The 24,273-nt window shown below is 34.7% G+C and overlaps 1 protein-coding gene and 1 pseudogene across 3 annotated transcripts in view; one reads left to right on the forward strand and one right to left on the reverse strand.

Annotated features, from left to right (window-relative positions):
- SLC4A10 (solute carrier family 4 member 10) overlaps positions 1 to 24,273 on the forward strand; it is a 246,420-nt gene that overhangs the window by 190,436 nt on the left and 31,711 nt on the right. For all 3 annotated transcript variants that reach the window (XM_063092448.1, XM_063092456.1, XM_063092464.1), the window contains 4 exons: positions 15,665 to 15,770; positions 20,496 to 20,657; positions 22,062 to 22,175; positions 23,364 to 23,525. In XM_063092448.1, the coding sequence (XP_062948518.1) occupies positions 15,665 to 15,770; positions 20,496 to 20,657; positions 22,062 to 22,175; positions 23,364 to 23,525 (544 nt within the window). The remainder of the gene's footprint in view (positions 1 to 15,664; positions 15,771 to 20,495; positions 20,658 to 22,061; positions 22,176 to 23,363; positions 23,526 to 24,273) is intronic.
- On the reverse strand, positions 1,907 to 9,726 carry LOC134388142 (ribulose-phosphate 3-epimerase-like; annotated as a pseudogene).

Consider the following 24,273-nt stretch of genomic DNA (forward strand, 5'->3'; position numbering starts at 1 on the left):
GGAGGGCCCTGTTTTATCTGGCAAATCTCCAAGCAACTCTCCAAGCCATTTTCTGCTTCCTCACTCCCACCTGCTTTGTTAGCTGGGGTTCCCAATAGAAAGGCAAAAGCAGGTAGCATTTTGTACCCTCCCCCACCTTACTGAGCTCAGTAAACTTTATTCTCAGAACCATCCCTAAGGATTTCAAAGCTTCAAGAAAATGTAAAACATCTCTTCCTTGAAAGTTGGAAGTCCTGAACCTGAGCTTTAAAAGATTTATTTTTACTTTTTTTTCAAATTCTCACAATTTATTCAGAAAGAAAAAGTATTGCAGAATACCTGTCCTGGTTTTTTTTGTTGTTTAATTTGTCATATGTATTATATAGCAATAATATTTATAAGAATGAAGTAGTTGATATATACTTGTATTTATTGTCTAAGCAGAATTTGGAACACAAATCCTTTACTTTTAAAAGTTTTATAAATCTTTTAGTTTATGGATTAACTCTGTATCCTCTTATCTCCTAACCTATCTGGTCTTTCTTGGAATAATAAAATATATACCCCTTGGGACCAAGATCCATAGTTCTAGAATATTCTTAGCTATCTGGTTGTGCTACAAGGTAAAGTTAGACTGGAAAGAAGAAAATGTTAAATAAAGTAACTTTCTTTTGTTTAACCCACCTCCCAAGGGCTCCTTTTGTAAAAAGACTCCAGACTTGAAATCGTATTTTCTACTGAATTCTTTCCATGGTACCAACCTGTTGCTGAGCTTTAGTTTCTTCATTTTTAAAATAGGGAAAAAAATTCCTGTCCTACTACTCATGGAGTGATTTGTAGATTTAATGAGATTATATGAGTACTTTGTAATCCATAAAGCACAAATTTACATAATGATAGCTACTCTGTATTGAGCTTCTACTAAATTCCACAAATAGTACTGGAAACTTTGCGTATTTAATGGTATCTCTTTTAATCCTCAACACAACCCTGCATGGTTGTTTTTTATAATTACATTTAATGTATAGTAATGAATTACTAGAAGCTTAAAGAAGTTGGGTGATTTGCTAAGACCAAATAGCTGGAGAGGGGCAGAATCAGGATTCAACTCAATATCACTTTCAAACAGAAGCATTACTTTTTCTTGGTACTCAGAGCTAACACAATAGCATTATTTAATGTCTTTTAAAATGGTAGGTGGGATTAAAAAAGGAGAAGGAAAATCATTGAATAATCTGCCACTCCAGCAAAGTTGACAAAGAAAACATCCTGATAAAATCCATGTTTATGTTTTAGAACAGACCATATGATAACCCACATAAAAAAATTATATATTTTTTAGTAGTCTTTATGTATATTTCAAGTATAAGGTAAAAGATGAAAAATAGATATTTTTGATGCAAGAAGAATATGGTGTCCCATCCCAGCAAGATCCAAGCTTAGATTTTTCATAAGTTCCATTATACTCATTATCAAGCATGTACACAAGTCACAAATGACATGAAACTGGAAAAACATAAGGACTTCCTTTGCTTTTGGAAAACACATGAGAAACAATAGAAAATGCTTATTAGAAATTACAGAAAAATCATTTTTATAGTAGCCAGAATGATTTCCTTAGAAATTAAGCCATATTTCTGTTTTTAACCTCAATAAAGCTATATCTTTGTTCTTTAGAAAAATCATGTCTCCCCGTAAAAATAGTGTTTCACCACATTAACCTTTAAATTCCTTGACTAAAAATGTAGTTATACACCCCAATTTCTAAACTCTTGGAAAATTTTTTCCAATAGATATTAGTCATTGAAATGAATAATTGCTCAGAAGAGTACCACTGCCTCAATAGTAATATGATTTGGTAGTCAACATTCTTGTTTTCCAATAAAAAGGAGATTTATCGAGCAGAAACATGGATCTCCTTGAAGTTTCACTGATCAGTAGAATATTCTAAGCAGCTTCTCAGCAAACACCTTAACAGGTCGATCAGAGATCTGGGGTCTTCATTCCTCATAATGGCACTGCCAGACACAATCTTGTTAGCTCCGGACTCTGCATATTTACACACAGTGTCAGCATCCAACCTGCCATCAACTTCTGTGTCCGAAGACTGGAACCAGGTCCTCAACCCGTGGACATTTTGCATCATATCTTCTATAAACTCATGCCTTCCAAACCCAGGTTCCATTGTCATAACCAAGGCTAATTAAATATCTATTTGTTTAGACCATGGTGCCAAATATTCAAGTGTAGTTCTTAGTTTGATGGGAAGTCCAACCTTCATCCCTGTATTAGTCCGTTTCTGCTCCTTATAACGAAATACCTGGAACTGGGAAATTTATAAGAAAATGAAAGTTATTGCTTACAGTGTCAGAGGCTGGGAGCTCCAAAGTCCAGGAAATACTTTTGGTGAGGGCTTTCTTTGGTGGTGGCTTTACAGCAATGCAGGGGTTTCATACGGCAGAAAATGGCAGAGCAGAGAGATAGACTAACCTTTTTTACTCTCCTTTTAAAGCTTTCAGAATCACTCCCATTATTTCAAAAATGGATCAATCCCTTCATGAGGGTAGAGTCCTCACAATCCAATCACCTCTTTAAGAACGCACCTTTCAATTACCATAATAAGAATTCCCGCCCTCAACAATTACAGTGGGGATTAAGTTTTGGGGGGACATTCAATCCAAGGCACGCCCATTCTCCCGAATGTCTTTAATCAAAGTCACTGGTTTCTCAGTATCCTGAGATAAAAGGTATTTTGATTGGCTCCTGATATAGCCATTGGCTTCAATTGCTTCCAGTATGGATACCATCCTTTGCATGTCAGAGAAAGGATCCTGGCCTCCCTACTTTCAGAGACTTTCTAGGACAGGGAGACCAAAGGTATATTGGGAACAAAATGTCCATTCATTACATGTAGGAGCAGATAATCAGCCCCAAAGTCCAACATCTGTAGTTACGTGGCTCCTAAATTGACCAGGTTGCTGTTGAGGATGAATGAGCCAGTCTTATAACTGGACACTGTGATACTGGTTCCCAACAGCCAAGTTACCCCAAGAGTTCCTCAGTGAGATGAAACCATCATCCAGATTCATACTTTTTAATTTATTTTTTAAATGTGTTAGTACTTTAATCTTTAAGCAATGACTAAATATTCTTTTAAATAAGGATTCATTTTCCCTAGACCAAATCAGACTAAAGGCATGAGCTGGAGATTATAAGAATATATTTTAGAATCAGTTATGTCTTAAGTTTACTAACCTACTACACAAATTAGTGAGAACTCACAATTTGCTTTCTTTTTTTTTTTTTTTTTTTTTTTTTATCTTTTTCGTGACCGGTACTCAGCCAGTGAGCGCACCGCCCATTCCTCTATAGGATCTGAACCCGCAGTGGGAGCGTAGCCGCGCTCCCAGCGCCGCACTCTCCCGAGTGCACCACGGGCTCGGCCCTGCTTTCTTTTAATTACTTGGCAGCAGTAGATAATTTAGAAGAGCTGACTTAATGATTTTGCTAAAATATAAAAATGGAATAACCTAAATCTCTACTGATGTGACGCTCAGTAGTCATATAAATGGATTCAAAGGACTAATAAGTGTGTTGGTTTCTAACTTCCTTTCAAATAAAATTCGCTTTTATATATATTATAAAATTATATATGTACATATTGTATATATACACACACATTCATTTGATGTATATATCTCCTATAATGCTAATTCTTTCTTATGTTACTCCTGCTAGAATCTCAGCAAATTTTCCCTGTTTTACATTTTAGTTTCCTTTTATCATCAATAAATATACTTATTCTAGATTTTCAGATCATTGAAATGTTTTCCTATCAAACTCCTATAGTTGGAGCTTTTTTCTGATGTAAGTTAACAGAGATCAATTTGAGGAGATTTCTCCATCAAGGGAACATACTACTCTTACTACTGAACTGGCTTATAGGCAGAGGTTGAAGTTGGCAGGTTCAGATATACATGAGTAGAAGAGTAGCAAGACATTCAAAGACCCATGATCCTTGCTTTTTCACCTAATAATTTTTACACTATTGTAAAATTAGAGCAAGAGATTCAGGACAAGACATTGCAGACCTAATTCATAGTTTTTTGGAGGCTGTCATAGGTGTGATCTCTAAGCCTCCATTTGGAGGAGGAATTCAAGATCAATGTGGATAATTTAGGTGCTACTTTTTAAAATAAGTAGTCATTTTGTACAGACTATAGACATGCTACTGGGAGCTTTATTATTCTTAGTTTTTAGTCCAGTGCATGGGTATCTTCACTAGATATGAAAAAGTTATTCCAGTTAGGATTTGTCCTTGGGTCCAAAATTGTAACCCAGGATCGGATCTTAGAATAGCATGCAGCTCTTATATGGAGGATGATATGGGTTAGGTATCTGTGGTGGCTCCAGAACTTCAGAACTCACCTGATAGTCTTCCCACATTACCCTTTGGTGGATGCTAGATGCAGTATCTTTCTACCACAATTCTTTACTACTGTGGAGAGTCTGGTCCACTGACTCTTCTTCCAAGACCTCTCAGTGGTTCACATACTTTCCTTTAATGCCATTCCTTGAGAGCTCGAGTTTCAATTGCTCTAGATGTGTCTAGATCTAATCTTTTCTTCCCCCACCCCTTGAGCGTCTGGTTACCATCATTCCACTCTTCAGTTCTATGATTTCAACTTTTTTAGGTTCCACATAGAAGTGAGATCATGCATACTTATCTTTCTGTGCCTAGCTTATTTGACTTAACATAATGTCCTCCAGATTCATACAAATAGTCAAAATAACAGGATTTCCTTCTTTTTAAAGGCTGTGTAGTATTTCCATATATACACATACCCATTTTCTTTGATGCATCTGTTGATGTACACTTAGGTTGATTCCATATTTGGCTTTTGTGAATAATCCTGCAATGAACATGGGAGTGCAGGTATCTCTTCAATTTATTGATTTCATTTCCTTTGGATATATTTTCAATAGCATGACATCAGATCCTGGGCTTTTCTTTGTTGAGAGGTTTTTGATTATTGAATCAATCTCTGTGCTTGTTACTGATCTGTTCAGATTTTATATTTCTTTGTGATTCTGTCTTGGTAGATTGTATGTGTCTAGGAATTTATCCATCTCTTCTAGGTTATCTAATTTGTTGGCATATGATTGTTCATACTAGTCTTTTATGATCCTTTGTATTTCTGTAGTATCAGTTGTAACGTCTTCTTTTTCATTTCTAATTTTATTTATTTGAGTCTTGTTTTCTTAGTCTAGCTAAAGGTTTGTCTTTTTTCTTGTCTTTTTAACAAACCAACTTTTAGTTTTGTTGATCTTTTCCATTTTTTTCTAGTCTCTATTTTCTGCTCTTTTTTTTAAATGATAATGCCTCAATTTTATAGGTCATTTTTTTTATTGTATTGGTTATGCATATTCATGGGGTACAAAGCTGACCATCACCACTTGTGCCCAAGATGTGTTAGCCAGATCAATACTATCAGCACGCCCATTACCAGAAATTGTGATTATACATACCCCTTGTCCTCCATCCAATTAATCCCTGACCTCCCTCCCCCTCCTCCCTCTCCTAACCCACTCTGCAACCCTAGGTGTGCTCTCTCCCTCTGCAAGTCCAACACACCACTTTGGTCTTTCTTTTCTTCCTTCTTTCTTTCTTAGCTCCCACTTATGAGTGAGGACATGTGGTATTTTTCCCTCTGTGCCTGGCTTATTTCAGCTCAACATGATATTCTTCAAGCTCATCCATGTTGCTGCAAATGGCAGAATTTCATTCTTTTTTATGGCAGTGTAGTATTCCATGGTGTATATATACCACATTTTCCTTATCCAGTTGTCCATTGATGGACATTTAGTTAGGCTCCATGTCTTGGCTATTGTAAATAGAGCTGCGATGAACATGGGAGTTTAGATATACCTTTGACATGATGATTTCCATTCCTTTAGGTATATACCTAGAAGTGGGATTACTGGATTGTATGGTAGATCTATCTGTAGTTGTTTGAGAAACCTCCATACAGTTTTCCATAGTGGTTGTACTAATTTACAGTCCCACCAACAGTGTAGGAGGGTTTCCTCCTCTCCACATCCTTGTCAGCATTTGTTATTCTTCATCTTTTTGGTTATAGCCAGTCTAACTGGGGTGAGGTGGTATCTCAGTGTGGTTTTAATTTGCATTTCCCTGATGGTTAGTGATGCTCAGCATTTTTTAAAGTGCCTGTTGGCCATTTGTATGTCTTTCTTTAAAAAACTATTCAGCTCCTTTGCCCATTTTTTCATTGGGTTATTTGATTTTTTTACTGTATAATTGCTTGAGTTCCTTGTATGTTCTGGGTATTAATCCCTTGTTGGATGCATAGTTTGCAAATATTTTCTCCCATTCTGTAGGTTGTCATTTCACTCTGTTGATTGTTCCCTTTGCTGTGCAGAAGCTTTTTACTTTGATATAGACCCATTTTGTTTATTTTTTGTTGTTGCTGCTTGTGCATTTGGGCTCTTGTTCATGAAGTCTATGCCCAGTCCCGGTTCCTGAAGTGTTTCCCCTATATTTTCCCTTAGTAATTTTATAGTTTTAGGTCTTATACCCAAGGCTTTAATCCATTTTGAGTTGATTTTGGTATTTGGTGAGAGGTGTAGATCTTCTGCACATGGATATCCAGTATTCCCAGCACCACTTATCGAAGAGGCAGTCTCTTCTCCAATGTATGTTTTTGTTGCCCCTGTCAAATATCAATTGGTTTTAAGTCTGTGGGTAGACTTCTGGGTTCTCTGTTCTGTTCCTTTGGTCTGACAGTCTATTTTTATGACAATTCCATGCTGTTAGGGTTATTATAGCTTTGTAGTAAAATTTGAAGTCAGGTAATGTTATGCCTCTGGCTTTATTTTTTTTGCTCAGGATTGCTTCAGCTATTCAGGGTCTTTTATTGTTCTGTATGAATGTAAGGTGTTTTTTTTTTTTTTTCTATTTCTATGAAGAAAGTCATTGGTATTTTGATGGGGATTTCACTGAATCTGTAGATGGCTTTGGGTAGTATGGACATTTTCACTATGTTAATTCTTCCAATTCATGAACATGGAAAGTCTTTCCATATTTTGATGTCCTCTTTAATTTCTTTCAGCAGTGATTTGTAGTTCTCATTATAGAGATACTTCACCTACTTAAATTTATTCCTAGGTTTTTTTATTTTTATTTTTGGTAGTTATTGTAAATGGATTTGCTTTCTATTTCTACAAGTTTGCTGTTTTGGAGTGTAAAAGTGCTTCTGATTTTTGCATATTGATTTTGATTGTGAATCCTGCAACATTACTGAACTTTTCACACTACTCCAAGAAAATGAAATGGAGGCCAATCTTCCAAACTATTCTATGAGGCCAGAATCACCCTGATACCAAAATCAGACAAAGATATAACAACAACAACTACAACAACAAAAACAACAAAAACAACAAACTATAGGCCAATATCTTTGGTGAACACAGACACAAAAATCCTCAACAAAATATTAGCAAACAGAATATAACAGCACATCAAAAAGATTATATACCATGATCAAGTGGGATTCATCCCAGGGTCTGAAGGATGGTTTAATATATGCAAATCAATAAATGTGATACACTGCATCAATAAACTCAAGAACAGAAATGACATGATCATCTCAATAGACACAGAAAAAGCATTTGACAAAATTCAACACAACTTCATGATAAAGACTTTCAGCAAATTAGGTATAGACAGAATGTATCTCAACACAATAAAAGCCATATATGACAAACCAACTGCCAATGTCATCCTAAATGGGGAAAAACTGTAAGCTTTTCCTACAAGAACAGGAATATGATGAGAATGCCCACTCTCACCTCTCCTATTTAACATAGTACTGGAAGTACTTGCCAGAGCAATCAGACAAGAGAAGGAAATAAATAGCATCCAAATAGGAAAAGACAAAGTCAAATTGTCCCTGTTTACAGATGACATAAGTCTCTATATAGAAAACCCTAAAGAATCTATGAGATCTTTCCTTTTTTTTGGATGGAGTTTATCACTATACTTTCCCTCTTAGAACTGCTTTTGCTGCATCTCATAGTTTTGGTATGTTGTGTTTCTATTTTTATTCATCTCAAGATATTTTTAAATTTTCTTTTAAATTTTGTCATTGGCCCATTGGTTGTCCAGTAGCATGCTGTTTAATTTCCATATATTTGTGAACTTTCAAAAATTCTTCCTGTTTATTGATTCTAGTTTCATATAATTGTGGTCAAAAAGATACTTAATATGATTTCAATTATCTTTTTAAACTAATGATATGTATGGACTTTATATGAGAGCAGCATAACCGACATTAATCATAAAAGCCACAACAACACGGAATAAAAAGTCTTTTAAAAAGTCCTTCAGAGGCTTCTTAGCATTCTAATTTTAACATTCATAATATGTTAGCCCTTACTAGGTCTACCACTGCTCGGTCTGCACAGTTTGGGCCTTGCTGATCTCATAGTCATGTACCTTATCTCTTCCTCCACCCCTTCTGCTTCAGCCACACTGACATTGTTTTGGTCTGTAGTTCACTGCCCCCACTGCCCTGCCTACACTGAGTTTTACTAAACACTGTTGCTCTTTTAGATCTCAGCTTAAAGTTTTCCTTGAGCACCCAAACTTAAGGTGTAGCTCCCCTTTTGTTTACCTTCTTAGCAGCCTAGACTTTTTTTATAGTACATTTCACAAATGTATTCAAATAATCATATAATCAGCTGTATAATATTTGTCTTCTGCATTTAAAGTAAGCCCCCAAGATTCTGTCTGCCTTATTCAATCCTACACTTACCATGATGTCTTGCATGACAATCATTAACTTTTTATTGAGTTAAATGAGCATTTTGCATGATGGCTAAGCTTTCGATGAATTCTTTTTCTGTGCTGCCGCACATGTGGAACATAACATACTATAATCTGGGTTCCCCTGAAAGCATAGCCTAAGATAGAGGCATGCTTGAAGGTAATTGATCTTAAGGATCAAAAGTGAAGAATGGGAAGAGATATTGTTATGAACTGAATTTTGTCCCCCAACCTCCAAATTCATATGTTGAAGCCCTAAACTACCAATGTTACTGTATTTGTAGGTAGGGTCTTTAGGAGGTAATTAAGGTTAAATGAGGTCCTAACTGTGGGGCCCTAATCCAATAGGACTATGGACTTATAAGGGGAGAGAGGGGGGGGGAGAGAGAGAGATCTCTACCATACAGGGACAGAGAGAAAGAAGAGGAAGGACACAGAGAGGAAAAGAGCCCTCATCAGAACCCAACCATGCTGCCACCCTGATCTATGACTTTCAGCCTATAGAACTGTGTGAAAATATAAAGAATTTTATATTTTATTATGGCAGTCTGAGCAGACTAATACAATGATATAGGAAAAAGATAGTAAGAAATTGTATTATCTAGTTGGTCATCAGTACATGTAACTGATCCTTTATTTGATGGGATCTTTAAGAAGGCTTATAAAATGCAGTTTACACCTGTTTACCTTGGGGGCGAAAACGGTAAGCATATATTCATCAACCTCTATTCTCCATTAGTTAAGGGTGGCAGCAACAAAGGCACCAAGAGGTTGCACCTGCATGCAACTGGTTGAAGCTCAGAACTGGTGACTGCAGCAGAGGCTGGAAGAAGAGGTGGGGCCAGTAGGATCTGAAGTGGCACACAAGGCATCTGATGCATAGACCACCACAAAGTTATCATGTGTTCAATCTCCACAAGTAATTAACCTTGTAAAGTGATTTTTAAACAATCTTTGTATTTTTAGTATTTCTACAATGCTTATTCTACATGGAAAAAGAAATGAGGCAGTTTTGTAAACTGAAGTGGAAAAATAATTTTGGCTACAAGTAAACGATAATGATTTTTTAAGCATTGTTAATATCAGGATCTAGATAGGATGGATACAATAAGCTACTAACCAAAGAGAAAGTTTAGCTTGTTTCTTGGTTACAGAAGCAGTAAACTTTGAACTGTAGTGAAAATAGCTTTGAGAAATAACTTGTTTTAAAAACTGCTAGAGGGCCAAGCCCGTGGCGCACTCGGGAGAGTGCTGCGCTGGGAGCGCGGCGACGCTCCCGCTGCGGGTTCGGATCCTATATGGGATCCTATATGGGAATGGCCGGTGCACTCACTGACTGAGTGCCGGTCACGAAAAAGACAAAAAAAAAAAAAAAACCTGCTAGAGACAGATACTGACAAAAATAATCATTTTTTTGAAATTTAGTTGTTGATGTAGGGGAGGAAAAATAACTTTTCCTTCTACCTATCTTAGGTTCATTGGCTAGGCCCATAAGCAAAAGACATATTAACAACAGAAAAGCAAACCAAAGTTTATTAACATATATACTTCATAGATAAATGGGAGATACCCAGGGAATGAATAATTCTCAATGAGGTGGCTCAGAACTCTAGTGTATTAGCATCTTCAACAAAGAGCAATAAATTTTAGAGAAGTCACAAGACAAAGAAAAAAGACTTTTTGTCTCTAAGGGTAGCAAATTATGGGAAGGCAAATAAATGATAAAGGCTAGTTAGTAAAGCTTGTTATATAGATTCCCCTGGTGCTCATAAGGGTCTCAAGTTGTCTTCAGTGATCAACCTCTGTCCTCCCTGGCACAGAGGGGAAGAGGTACACCTCTGCCAATATATGTCCTGCTTTTAGACAAATAGGGGGAAGGTAGAGAGCTTTTATTGTATTTGCTTCTCAAATAACCTTGAGCTCAAAATAAACATAATGCCAAAAATGTATATTATGGGGTGGAAAATCCTGGTCTCCTACAATGACATGATAAATTGTTTTCTACTGTTGAGAATGATCTAAATATCTTGAGCATATAATTCTAATCAAGCAGGGCATGATATATATAATAAAAATATTCAACTAGTTTCCTCATGATTGCAGACATTTTGAGTTTTTAGAAGAGAGAAAAAAAAGAGAGACAAAGCTAGATACAAGAGGGACTTGGATAATTTGTACACACTGAAATGAGAAAGTAAATTTAGAGCTGCTACAAGGAGTGCCAATTATTTGCTCAAATACATTTTATTGTTATCAAAATAACCCATGCACATCCTGAAAAAAGCAAATAATATAGGAAGATGATAATTAAAAGCACCGGTTCATTCAAAGGCAACACTTTTAATAAAGTTTTTCAATTTTTTTGGTGGTACATCTAAGTATCTAAATAATATGCTTGTATTACTATTTCTTATTTTACCAAAGTTAGTGTGACTAATTTACTTTTTGTTCTTATAAATATGGATTTAGCTCATTTTCTACAGCCACTCCCAACCATCTTCCTCACTCTACTCTTTTTTAATATAATTATATCACATCCTAAATTCCATCATCCCCATAATCTCTGTAACCATAAATAAATTATCACAAATAGCATGTGTAAATTCTCATTTCTTGTTCCATTAGCCATAGACAGTTCTGTTTACGTTCTACTTTTTAAGGGGAGATAAATAACTTTCACCTTTCTTCCAACAATGTTCTTTTTCTACCTCCCCAACCCTGATTCTATTATAGTGGCTGTTTACATATCTTTCGTTCTGTAAGCATGGGTAGGTGTTAAGTAATTTACCTAAAGTTTGATTCAAAGAACTAAAAAAAAAAAAAAAAAAAAAAAAAATTTAAAAAGCCTTTACATAATTATAGGTATGTAAATATGTTTATTGTAGAGCCCAGTAGTGTGCAATGATTCTGTTTTCTTCTCCATAGCTTCAGTATCATGACTCCCATACCATTTAAGAAACAATGTTCTGAGTATATACTTCCAGAATGATGCTGTAAGGAGCTCTGCAGACCCTCTCCCCAGTGAAATAACTATACTGGTGAAAATTATTTTAAAAAGTAATATTGGAAAGTCAATGGAAATTTTCTTAAGGGTATACAACAAATGAAGAAAATTTTATTTAAGAAAATCTACTAAATTTTAGTAAGAATAGCAAGTCTGTGGTACTTGAGCTACAACCCACTTCCTTCCTTTCCTCCCCTCCAAGCTCAGCATGACAGAAGCTTCACTCTGGGCAGGTGTGGCTCCCAGTTGAGGCCAATGGTATCTTTTTAAGAGCTGATGGCTGTCAGCATTTCTAGATCCTTCACTCCCTCCAGAAGCTAAATTCCAGGTTAGTGCATCCAAGAGATTGGGGCTACCTTCTTTCACCCTTCCCCCATTGATAAAGTGGAGGCTCTACCTCAATTGTGAGATGCTGAAAACACTGGGAGCCCCAATTGCCAACAGACTCTAGTTGTTGCCTCCTTCCCTGCTCCCTACTCCTGAAACAGAGGGATCACTTAGAAGCACACTATTGTCCCCACCCCAGCTCTGGTGCCATGCCTCAGAGATTTTGCCCAGTGGGAGCACTAAATCTCACTCCAGAGAAACTGACTTAAAAGGAAGTTCAAGCCTAAAGGTATTCTCAGAAATAATGGAGGTTTTGGTTTAAAGCAATTAAGAGGAGTTTGATAGCTTCATGAGAGATACAAGCTTGACCATAGGCCAAATAGCGTACCTGAGATAATCAGGGAAAGAGTAAGAGGAGCCCTCCTGGGTCAGAACAAATCTCATTCACCGACCACAAAATCTGTCACTGCCAAGGGGCTGGAATTCAACTGGATGAGACAACCAGAGCAATTTATAAACAAGGGCATTGTCAAAAATAATGGAACAATCAGCCAGCACTTAGTGAAGCTAGATGTATGTGGTAAGCCCTACAGGAATCACTAATAAAATAACTCAACAAATACATAATGAAGAAAACAATGACAGTGTTCTCAACATCATGGTCAAGCTCAAAATCATTCCACATTTTAGTTTTCTTTCTCTTTGGATCATGCCTTTTGTGTATAGCTTTTCATTTTTCCTGGAATTGCTGGCTGCCTTTCTTTCCCTCTTCTGTGCCTGAATGTCTTCAAGCTTCCCCAGGCATTCAATCAAACTGTCCTATTGACTATTTTTTCCTGGGAGTTCCCACATGGAGTCTGATGCCGTTCTGTGGAGAGGGATTATATGCATATGTTCGTGGGGGGAGAATTTCTGAAATCAACATTCTGACTCTATTAGTTCCCTTGTTTTCAACTCCACCTTTTACTCTACTTTGTTGAATATGAGCCCTTCTCTAAGTCCAGAGCCTCTCTGGAATTCTACTGGGCAAGACAGGTCCTTCCTTAAAAGTAGTTGGAAGGAGTTATATATTGTAGTTAGTGATTAAGAGTAGACTGCCTAGGTGCAAATTCTGTCTCTGATTTATCTGCCTGTGTGAACTTGGCCAAGTCACTTGTGCCTCAATTTTTTCATGTGTGTAACACTACCTATTTTAAGGATTATATGTAAAAGTACTATTATTGCCACATTCTGCTATATCAAACTTCCTGCTTTCACATGCTTTCCATATTCTATTTGCTTACTTCTGTCTTTTGTTGGTGTTTCCCTTGTGTCTCCTTTTATATTATTTCTTTGCTTAATGTATTTTAGATAATGAGAAAATAAACGTGTGTTCAGTCCTCCATCTCAAACCAAAAGCAAGACCTGATTCTTAGTTTTAGAGAATATTCAGTGATTGAATTGTTTTAGTGTTATTTCTTTTCTAATAATGTCTTTTTTAAACTAAATTTTTCTCTATATGCATATGTTATCTTTAATGTACTAGACTAGTGATCTAATGACCCAGACTCAACATTACGTAGGAATTTTGCGTCTTTCAGTAAGTTCTTAGTGATGGTAGCAAAATTGTTCTAATGCTGGTCAGAACTGAAGTCTCTTTAAAGCACTGAAAGCAAAAGTTGTTTTAGAGAAAGCATTAGTGTTTCTTTTGTGTTATATCAAAGTGAAAGTGGATGGTTTAGTATATTTTGTGAAAGACTAAAGAATGAATCAGAAAATAATAAGGATGATGATCATGATGATGATGGCAGGCACACTCCCCAAATTGCCTAAATATACCATAGGCACTTAATATATATGTATCATGTTATTTATTCTTTGCAATAGTTCTAGTTCATCCCCATGAAAATGAGGAAACCAATATTTAGAGTGGTTAATTAATTTGCTTGTGGTCACATAGCCAGTAAAAGGACAGAGCTGTCTGACACAAAGACCTGTGTCCTATGACTGAGTGCAACCCATCTCAGACTTAGGAACAACCTGCGTTAATCAATGTCTATTATTTCATCTCTGATGTCTTTGTTTCCCTTTTACTGGACTCCACCCTCTGCTATTATGGAAGTCACTGCAGCTACCCCTGCTAGCTTCTGCTTCCATATCTCATTCCTGTAAAACCCTTGTCACCAACTTTCTTATTGGAACCTCTGCCCTCTTAAAGGCTTAGACCCAAGTGAACCCAGCTAGGGAATCCTCTACCTTCCCTTAGGGAAAGAACCATATCTATTTGTACCGCCCAACTCAAGTAGAGTTTCTTGTGATGAAAGACACTCAATAACTCTTTGATGAATGAATGAGGGGTGGTAAAGAAAAACAGACTAAGTTTCTGATGTAGAAGACAAGGAGTGACTGCTACTTAGTTGGTTTACTAAGTAGAAACTGTAAGATATTTTCCTGTAGAAATAGTCTGAGAAATGGCAGTTAGATTTTACAGTTCTGTTAATAGCACTAAAACAGCAGTCCAGAGAACAAGTTATGTAGTGTATGTGGGTTATTCTGGGAGCCCAACCACCATTTACAAAATACTTCTATAAGAAAATGCTTTCTGACCAAATCAGGATAATTAGTATATTCATCATTGCAAAAATTCATCATCTCTTTGTGATCATTACACATTGTATGCATGTAGAAATATAACTCTGTACACATAAATATGTAAGAGCAATACATTTCACCTAAAAAAGAAATAAATTTAAAAAAAGAAAAAGCTTTTTGAAGGGCAAAGAACAAATTTATGAATGAATTTTTGGAAAATAAACTGAATTGAGGTTATCTTCTAAGGCCCTTAATTTGTTATCTTTGCTTGTATCTTTTCCTCATTGATTTATAGTTATAAAGAACATCAGGTCAGAAATTGTGTTTTCTATTACATAATAATACCACTATTCCCAAGTTGTCTTCTTTCTAGCTGCTCCCACCAAATTCAGCATTCAGTATGGTATCTTAGATGTAGTAGGTACTCAAAAAAATTTGTGTATTGATTGTTTGATTTTTAATAGGACTATCACTTGTCAGAAAGAATAATATATACTGAGATACCTAGAGTTCTAACTTCAACCTAACATTAATTTTGAATTATACAGCAAAGGTATAAATGATCTTTAGAATATTAATTAAATATATCCTTGAATTTTAGTAAATATGGTTATACCATATTAACTAAAATAAGTAAATATGATAGCAATTGTTTGGATGATTATCATTTTTTCCACTTAACTCATAATTTAGGGGTAAATGGTTGTGGTAAAGACCTCTCATCCCAGGAAACACTGTAGAGTGGTCTGGTATCTTGGCAATCTCTCTGTCTTGATTTTTGAAAATAGTCTGTCCTAGAGGAGTTTAGGATGGTCTAACTACTTGTCTGTGAGATGGAAGAATGCTGTGACTGAGGAAGAAGTACCCATTACATATTGATTTGGGGTACAGCACAAAAAGCTGTTTATTTCACAAAAGACACTGTTTTATCTTTTCAGGTGTAACTGTGTGGAACCACATAATCCCAGCAATGACACATTGAAGGAATGGAAGGAGTCCAATATTTCTGCCTCTGACATTATTTGGGAGAACCTAACTGTGTCAGTAAGTAAAACACTGAAAAATAAGTTGTATTTTGAGTCTTATTATTGCCACTAAGATAAAAATTTTTTAAATGCATAATATTATAAAAATGATAGTTTTGTTTTAATTTAAATTTCATCCGCTTCAGATATTCATCAGTAAACTGGGCTTTTCTTTAATTATTATATTAAAGTTTTTGAATGGTTAGTAGGCCTGAATTGCTCTAATAGCACTCATATATGGAATGACATGGCTGAGATGAATAGAAAGCACATTAAATATGATGGTGTTGACCTAAATGAAACCATATGGCAGAACTAAGTCTGCCTTCTGTGTAAAGAACCCAGAACGCTTCTACGTACTCTGTAATACCGCTCCAGCTGTTCACAATATGCTGAGGGGGAGGGGATGTTTTCAGCATTTTAGTGTAAATATGGAAGTCTTTGGGAAGAACAAAAGTCACTTTTCTTAAAATTCTGGCACCTTCCGCAGCAAGAGCTTTTTTGCTTCGATTTTATTCTTATCTCCCACTCAAGAAAGGGGATGGCAACATATTTTTCACCTATAAAAAATCCTGTATCTTTGTTTTCTTTTCTTTGGCTTTTATCTGCTTTGAGATATCTTTTTTGTCTCTATTCTTCTTGATCTATTATAATGTTTGTGTACCTCTTTTCTTATCTGTATTTGCATCCTTTACTTCTGTTTAATAAAATCTTGTAATTTAAAAAACTGGAAGTGTTCTGCTTTTAATAAATATTAAAACTCAGGTTTTAAAATAAGAGAAACCTGAATTTTAATATTTATTAAAAGCATGGCACTTTCAGTTTTTTATTCTTTTCTTTTCTATTCTTTCCAGTTACAAATATTACAATCAAAAGCTTCTGCCACTTTACCTACCTGTATAACGTCAAATTCCATTATTACCATCAGTGCAAAACTCTTTGAATTTTTGTTCATTTGATAAAACACATACTGTCTTAGTAAGTGGGCCAGTTACTGGAACATAGACATCTTTTTCGTTGTACAGGTATTATAAAATGCTGAAAATGATTCTTGTAAGTGCATGTGACCTCTTGCCTATTTGCTCAATTTTCCCCATTAAGTGTGTTCTTTGAAAATAGAAATCAAATTACTTACTTTCAGCTTAAAATTCTATTGACTTATATTTTATTACCTTTATTCTTATTCTAGTCACTTTCTCTAGAATAAGCCTTCACTTCCTTTTGATGTTTTCTTCTGTTACTGTTAACATTTACTCTGTCCCATCTATTTTTTCCTAGAAAAAAGGGGGAAAAAAAAAAAGCAGCATTGTCAGGCTGCTTCTACTCAGCCATTTAAATTGACCAATAAAAGAATTGAGCTAAACAAGAAAGAATGCTATAGTCATTCAGAATTTAGACATGGGATCAAGGTGAATCCATTTAGTAGTGAGCCTTCTATCCATATTCTCCTTTTGTAAACTGTGTTATATTTAAAGATCCCCTTGCTTGTGTCCCTTATCTTGATGGTCCCTTCAATAGGAAAACCCAAATAGTCCCGTCTCTAAATTATTTAACATAATAATTTACTCTGTTTTGTATTCTCTGAATAATTTATTGCTAAATAATAATATTGTTTCTATGTTTTAGCAAATCCTGAATAACAGCATTCTAAGAGACAGATTTATAGTACAATTGATCTGGCTAGCCATGAGTTAATTTGGATAATAGCAGTTTTCGGGTCAAGCAGAATACGGTAAAAAATATTTAGCAATCAGAATAAATATAGCACTGTGTTTTGTTTTTTAAAAAAAATTTTTAAAGCTCTGTACTAGGTGTTAACACTCTGGCAGAAATTTTCATATTATTTTTCATTAGTTAAAAGCAGTTTTTGCAGTGGGTAATTACTAATCTTGACCAGAAATAGCCTTTATTACCAAAGGGAATGCTATATAATAAAAAAATCTTGTAATTTTTAATAAAAACCATTAAAATTTTTGTCTTGTTATGCTGGGTTCTTTTTTCTAAATATGAACATCACTGTCATCAAAAATATTTTATTAGTAAAGCTCTGTGCTAATATCTGTTATGACTAGTTTAGTAAGAATAGTAATATAGCATTTAATTTACATATTATTCATTTGGCATGTCCTGTATTGTTTTATTGAGTTGTTACATATCTCATGAATTGTAATTTATGCTTTGCCAACTCAGCAAGGGTAAAAATCTTTAACCTTTTTTGATTCTCCTAAACTGCTATATGCATAGTAAATGCTAAATATTTGATAAACTCTTTATGATTGTTTTGAAAAATATTTGTATCTCACATATTTACTATTTAATGCAAATATTTTATGGCATTCTAGACTATTTAGGTTTCTATTTATATATATGTATATTTTGCAGTATCTCAAAATCAGCCATCATAAGAAATCCCTAGACAAGGTTTAATTTATTCACATGCAATTAACTAGCAATTGCATAAAAATTGTTTCAGTGTCTAAATTACATATTTAGCTTTTACATATATAAAGGGCAGGACACTAATACCAACTTTAACTTGTTATTTTCTCAAATTTAAATTTTGCTAATGTATAGAATTGGTGAAAGTTAGAATGTGTTTGAAAAGTAATTAGTAGAGATCAGTTTGTCAACAAGCATTTTTTGAGTACCCATTGTAAGTGAAACCATATGTTAGACTCAAAAGAAGAGAACAAGATTTGGATTTGACTTTCACGTCTAAATTTTAGAACTTGTTCTGTGCGTGTTTATGCGTGCGTGCGTGCGTGCGTGCATGTGTGTGTGTGGTGGAGGTTCAATTAAGATAAACCTGAAAAATAAAAGTTGAATTTAGTAGGTCACAATTTTTCTTTTTTAAAAAAGTTAACAACCTTCCCCCCCCAGAGGGAAGAAAAAATAACTTGTTCAGATTTCAAATTCGCTTTGAATTAAAGTAACTAGCCAGGCAATTGGCAATTTCCTATACATTATAAGACAGCTAAATTACCCTTTAAATGGCATCTATGTTTTGAAGAATTGAGAACAAAACCCAGCCAAATGCAAGGAATATTTAGAAGACTTTTATATCTGCACAAAGGACTGAAGATACTCACAAATCTATAGATGTTGTGTTTGTCGTGGAACTTTCAGCTCCCCTTTGTATTTAGCCATTTTTCTTACCCATTACATTACTTAGTAATTGCTCTACTAGCATTTTTGGACAGGTGCAGGAGAAGAGACTGCAAAAACACAAGGATTCCTCTTTGCTACTTTATTTTTATAGAGTTTTGAGAGAAGAAAAATTAAAGCTGTAATTAAAGTCTGGGGGATTTTTCAATTAACCAAGTTATTGTGTTCTGTATTAGCTTAACATGGAATATTGGAATTCAACTTTAGCTAGCAAAGAAGGTACTTTCAGTTAGATCAGAAAAGGGGATCTATTCTTTCAGACAATCTTAAGGTGCAGTAACCCTATTTCTCAAAAATCTCATGCTTAGGGTAGCTACCCTAAGTACATTTTACTAGGTTTTGTTTTCTGGTTTTTTTCAGATGACAATGTAACTATTTGTGATTTATTCTAGAGTCTTGTAAAGGTATTTATTTTCTGCTATGCAAGGATTTCAGGGCCTGAGGTTTAATTCATTAGTCAGACTCTGTTGATCAGTCCATTAGTACATATTTTTCTCTATCATCTCTCTATACCACAGCACGATTCAATTTCTGTTCAGAGCCAGAATATCTCAAGGAATGAGGTTACTGAATGATTTAAGCCATTATCTTCTGTTTTGAAATAAAAACAAATACTTTAGTAATCTAATTATTAAACAAAATAAGAGAAATCAAAATGAGTTAAGAATTTTTTTTCCAAAATATTTAACGTTCAAAGTGCTTAGTTTTTCTTGGAGAAAGAAAATTTTTTTGACTTTGCTGCCACCTCATGGCAAAGGTAGTAATCAGGGGCTTATAGAAATATAGTACTAGAAAAAAAGACCGTGAAGAAGTTATAGTAAACATGAGTTTGCCTTGCTCATGTAGTAATATTTGCTCATTTGTCCTTTAACCTAAGTTGAAGAGCCTCATCACAATTTCATTTCAGCAATTACATCATAGTTTTCTTGTTGACTTTCTCATTTTCCTTGGTAGCTATTGGACTAGATAGTGCTACAAAATCATTATTTTTCTTTAATATGCAATAATATTTACACCGCAGGAATAATGTTTGTATCACAGTTCTTCTGCCACCCAGCCCCGGTGAGGACACAACAAATTATTTAACTTCTCTGTGCCTCAGTTTCCTCAAACATGAAACAGAAATAGTAATAACATCTATCTATTTTATAGGATTGATGTGAAAATAATTAAAATAATGTATTTAAATGGCTTGGCTTAGTGTCTTACCTTAATAATGACTCACTATCTAATATATCATATTTTCAATAAATCTGGTATTAAGAACTTAGGAGATACTCACTTTAATACACATTGATAAATCAATTAGTTTTATAGATTTAAATTTAATTTGTAAAGACACAAATTTAAAAAGTGGCTTATGTTCAAATTTTACATAATATAAATCTTTGGTATTTCTCACTACTTATCCAAACAGAATTCAAAAAGCATAATGTAATGTCTTTTAAATCATTGTGAGAGCCATAAATGAAAAAGATTCAGCATCTCAACTGCTGCTTATCAGAAGATGTTAGTTTTCTGAAAGAAATATGTCCAGTTTTTTTCTTAATGGCTCCATTTACTTTACTTCCTCTGGCAGGAATGCAAATCATTGCATGGAGAGTATGTTGGACGAGCCTGTGGCCACGATCACCCATATGTTCCAGATGTTCTGTTTTGGTCAGTGATCCTGTTCTTTTCCACAGTTACTATGTCAGCAACCCTGAAGCAGTTCAAGACTAGCCGATATTTTCCAACCAAGGTACTTAGACTGCAATTTTCCTGATCTAAATGTAAACGAACAAACAATATGTTTTGGAGCCCTATGTGTTTTAGAACAAAAGAAAGAGAAACTAATCTAACAAAAGAAGCCACTAGAAGGGTTTTGTGTGAGTGAGCTGCCAGGTTAGGGGGGTTGAGGTAAGAGGGGTAAAGAGAAAGTGTTTTGTGATAAAGGGGCAGGGATGCACATGCCCTGCAGGCTTTTCTCCTAACTGCAAACCCAAGGATCAAGTCCCACTCTCTCACTTACATTTCTGGAAATCCAAAGCACACACTGCATTACCGATTGTCACGTTCTTGCTCAGTGAACAGTGGGAACTGTTCCAGCCTGACAGATACCTCAGAGGAACCACCGTTACATTTTCTAATTGGGAAAGCCCCCGCAAGACTCGTTGGAACACTATTCTCTTTTTTGTTTTTTAAAGCGTCAGTCCCTCCCCCTAACCCACCACATTTGCATCTGCATATTTGGAAAGGAAAGTAAACAGAGAAACAGCTTAGTTCAATATTTAACACCGCAATGTAACACCTATAATGTCTGATTCCGCCAAAAAAAGAAAAAAAGAAAGAAAAGAAGAAACAAGGAAACAAGCTTTTTAGGGATGAACTATAGATTGTGACCAAAATCACACTCTGGGACAATGTGTTTTTTGTAGCCTCATCCTTCCCTAAGGTAGAATATTCATTTCTTTCCCCCAAAAGCTTTGTCTGAGTAAAACAAAATCATTTTTTGTAAGTGGGAACCATAATCTTAGCCATTTCTTGTGTCTGTTTGTATGTATGTCATAAAGGCATCCTAAAAGAAACCAGATCTTATTGATAGTTATATAAGGATATTTGCTCAAATTTGGCTTTGTAAATGAGAAATGGCTTTAAAAACTGCCCTCTCTGTTGGCACATTCCCAGTTGTCATACTTACATCATAGATAAACTAACTAAAACATTAAGCTTCCTCAATAAAAATAGATAATTTTATCTTGCCTGAGGTTTATCATGTTGAGATGTTACCTGTATGACAGCGAGTCCTAAAATTTAGCCAAATTCTGGCTATGCAAACTTATTCTGTTTTCTAAATTTTCACACACTTGGGTTCATAATAAACTTAGATTTTAAATAAATATTGAAAACAGCACAACTCTCAATGTAGCTGTTCCATAATGCTTCATTCTGGAAAGTTTGAATGTGTACCCTTCTTAACGACAGAGATATATAAATATATATTCAGGTTCTGACAGAGCTAATGGTAATATTATAGTAGGCATAAAATATAATATTATGATATTATGTCATAAAGTGTTTATAAAGTGTGACTCTAGATTATGTTCCTGAGTATTCCTTGATATTTATAGCTCCCTCAAGTGACAAGTGTTTTCATTATTTTTAGGTTCGATCCATAGTGAGTGACTTTGCTGTCTTTCTTACAATTCTGTGTATGGTTTTAATTGACTATGCCATTGGGATCCCATCTCCAAAACTGCAAGTGCCAAGTGTTTTCAAGGTGAATTTATTATAGCACTTACTACCTATCTCTCCATCTCTCTAGTTCTAATCTTCATTTAGATGATGTCTATAACCCTAGTACTTGAGATTTTTATAAGAATCTAAAGAATATAAATTAGTAGGGCAGTAAATAAAATGCACACAGCAGCACACAGCATAACTGAAGTTTTGGTCTAAATTTTTAAAAAATGAGTTATAAAAATAGAAACCTAAAAGTTGCTTGAAAAAAAATTCCTGTTAACTACCCCAGCTGGAATATCTACACAGGACACTCCTAAAGGATAAAGAAGCATTTTGAAATCAGGAGAAATACATTATCTTAATGCAGAATTGGATAATGGATAGGCTTGAAAAACAGACAAAACTAGGTCTGGAATAGGATTCTGACCATGGTACTGATGAGATATATGACCTTGGGCCACTTACTTAACCTCTTTGAGCTTTAGTTTTTTTCATCTGCCATACAGGGCTGGAGACTTCCTCCCAGGGCTGTTCTCGGAATGAATTCCCTTGAGACTCATCTTACTTAGCAGCCGTGTTTAGAACCTTTCCCTGAGATTCTGATGTGACCGAGTATCTTTATTTCATTTTTTGTACAACATCTTGTACACACATCTAAAATAACAGTTACATCAAATTGAAATATTCTGTTTATATCTCAGTCTCAGATTCTAAACTGAAAGAAGACTCTGATCTATTTATCTTTGTATTTCAGTTTGAGCACAGTGGGCAATGTGCTATTTTTCAACATGAATTAATTTGCCAATAGTAAATGGCAAATATTAATATTATTTTATTTAATATAGGTATTAAATTAAAAACACGGAATTTTTTGAGCCAGTCTGTCAGAGTTCAAATCCCTTCTCTACCACTTACTAGCGTTAGGACCTTGGGCAATTTACTGTATTTCTTTATGCTTCAATTTCCTTATCCATATCATATTTTTAAAGGTGTTGTGAAGAAAAAACTGAGTTAAAATATTTATAGCACTTAGATTGGTGCCTGCTTATAAATGCTTATAAATGTGAGTATAATTATTATCAATAATATGAGCCCACTCAGCTGTTGAGCCCACCCAGCTCATCAGCTTCTAATTAGGGCTTTCCTGGTAGCATCTTAAGATTTGATTTGATATGGTATTCATTAATCCAGCTGGTAACTATGTACATTCTTTTATTTTTTATAGCCCACCAGAGATGATCGTGGCTGGTTTGTTACACCTTTAGGTCCAAATCCATGGTGGACAGTAATAGCTGCTATTATTCCGGCTTTGCTTTGTACTATTCTAATTTTTATGGACCAGCAGATTACAGCTGTCATCATCAACAGAAAAGAGCATAAGCTAAAGGTATATTTTAACATCCACTTTAATGTAAATAATTCTGATGTAAAGGATATCAATTGATGTTCTTTAGACTTTGCTTGTATTCTGTATTCACTTGTACAGTGAGATATTAAAATAATGTTTTCAGGTTTATAATTTTTACTGTTTTACAAGATACTTTGTTTTACAATGAGGTGAAAATTTCTGCGTAGCACTTTGCTGAGCTCTAAAGTCTAAGACCTTACCTTCAAAGCTTAAAATAAAATTGTCAAAGTTATAAATTTACCATGTTTAGCACATTTTAATGAAATAACAAACTTTTCTGGTGAAGTACAAATTTACCAATTTGTCTTACATCTGTGATTCCTCTATTCCTCTACTTGACCCTAAGTATGTATATTACATTGCATTCATTATTAGAACAAATTATATCTTCAGATATTTCTTATTTTAATTATTCTTCTTCCTATAATGCCTATAACAGCAAAACCCAGCCATAAATGTTATAGCTTGTGACATCTTTGAATTTTATTTTAATTTTCAATAACTTTTTTTTTACAAAGGGAATTACTAAATATGGATATATTTTATGTATTATATTCTGACCCTGTCATTTTGCAATTGTAAATAATTAAAGTTGTTCACTGATATGCAATTTGTCTGAGATATGTAATGTGAACACTATCACAGGAATATGTTAAATATGATCAACAAAATCATTGAATGGTTAAAAATAATCTGAATCAAGCCTTGTAAAAGAGAACATGCACAA

The sequence above is a fragment of the Cynocephalus volans genome, chromosome 1, assembly GCF_027409185.1.
Source record: "Cynocephalus volans isolate mCynVol1 chromosome 1, mCynVol1.pri, whole genome shotgun sequence".
NCBI lineage: Eukaryota > Metazoa > Chordata > Mammalia > Dermoptera > Cynocephalidae > Cynocephalus > Cynocephalus volans.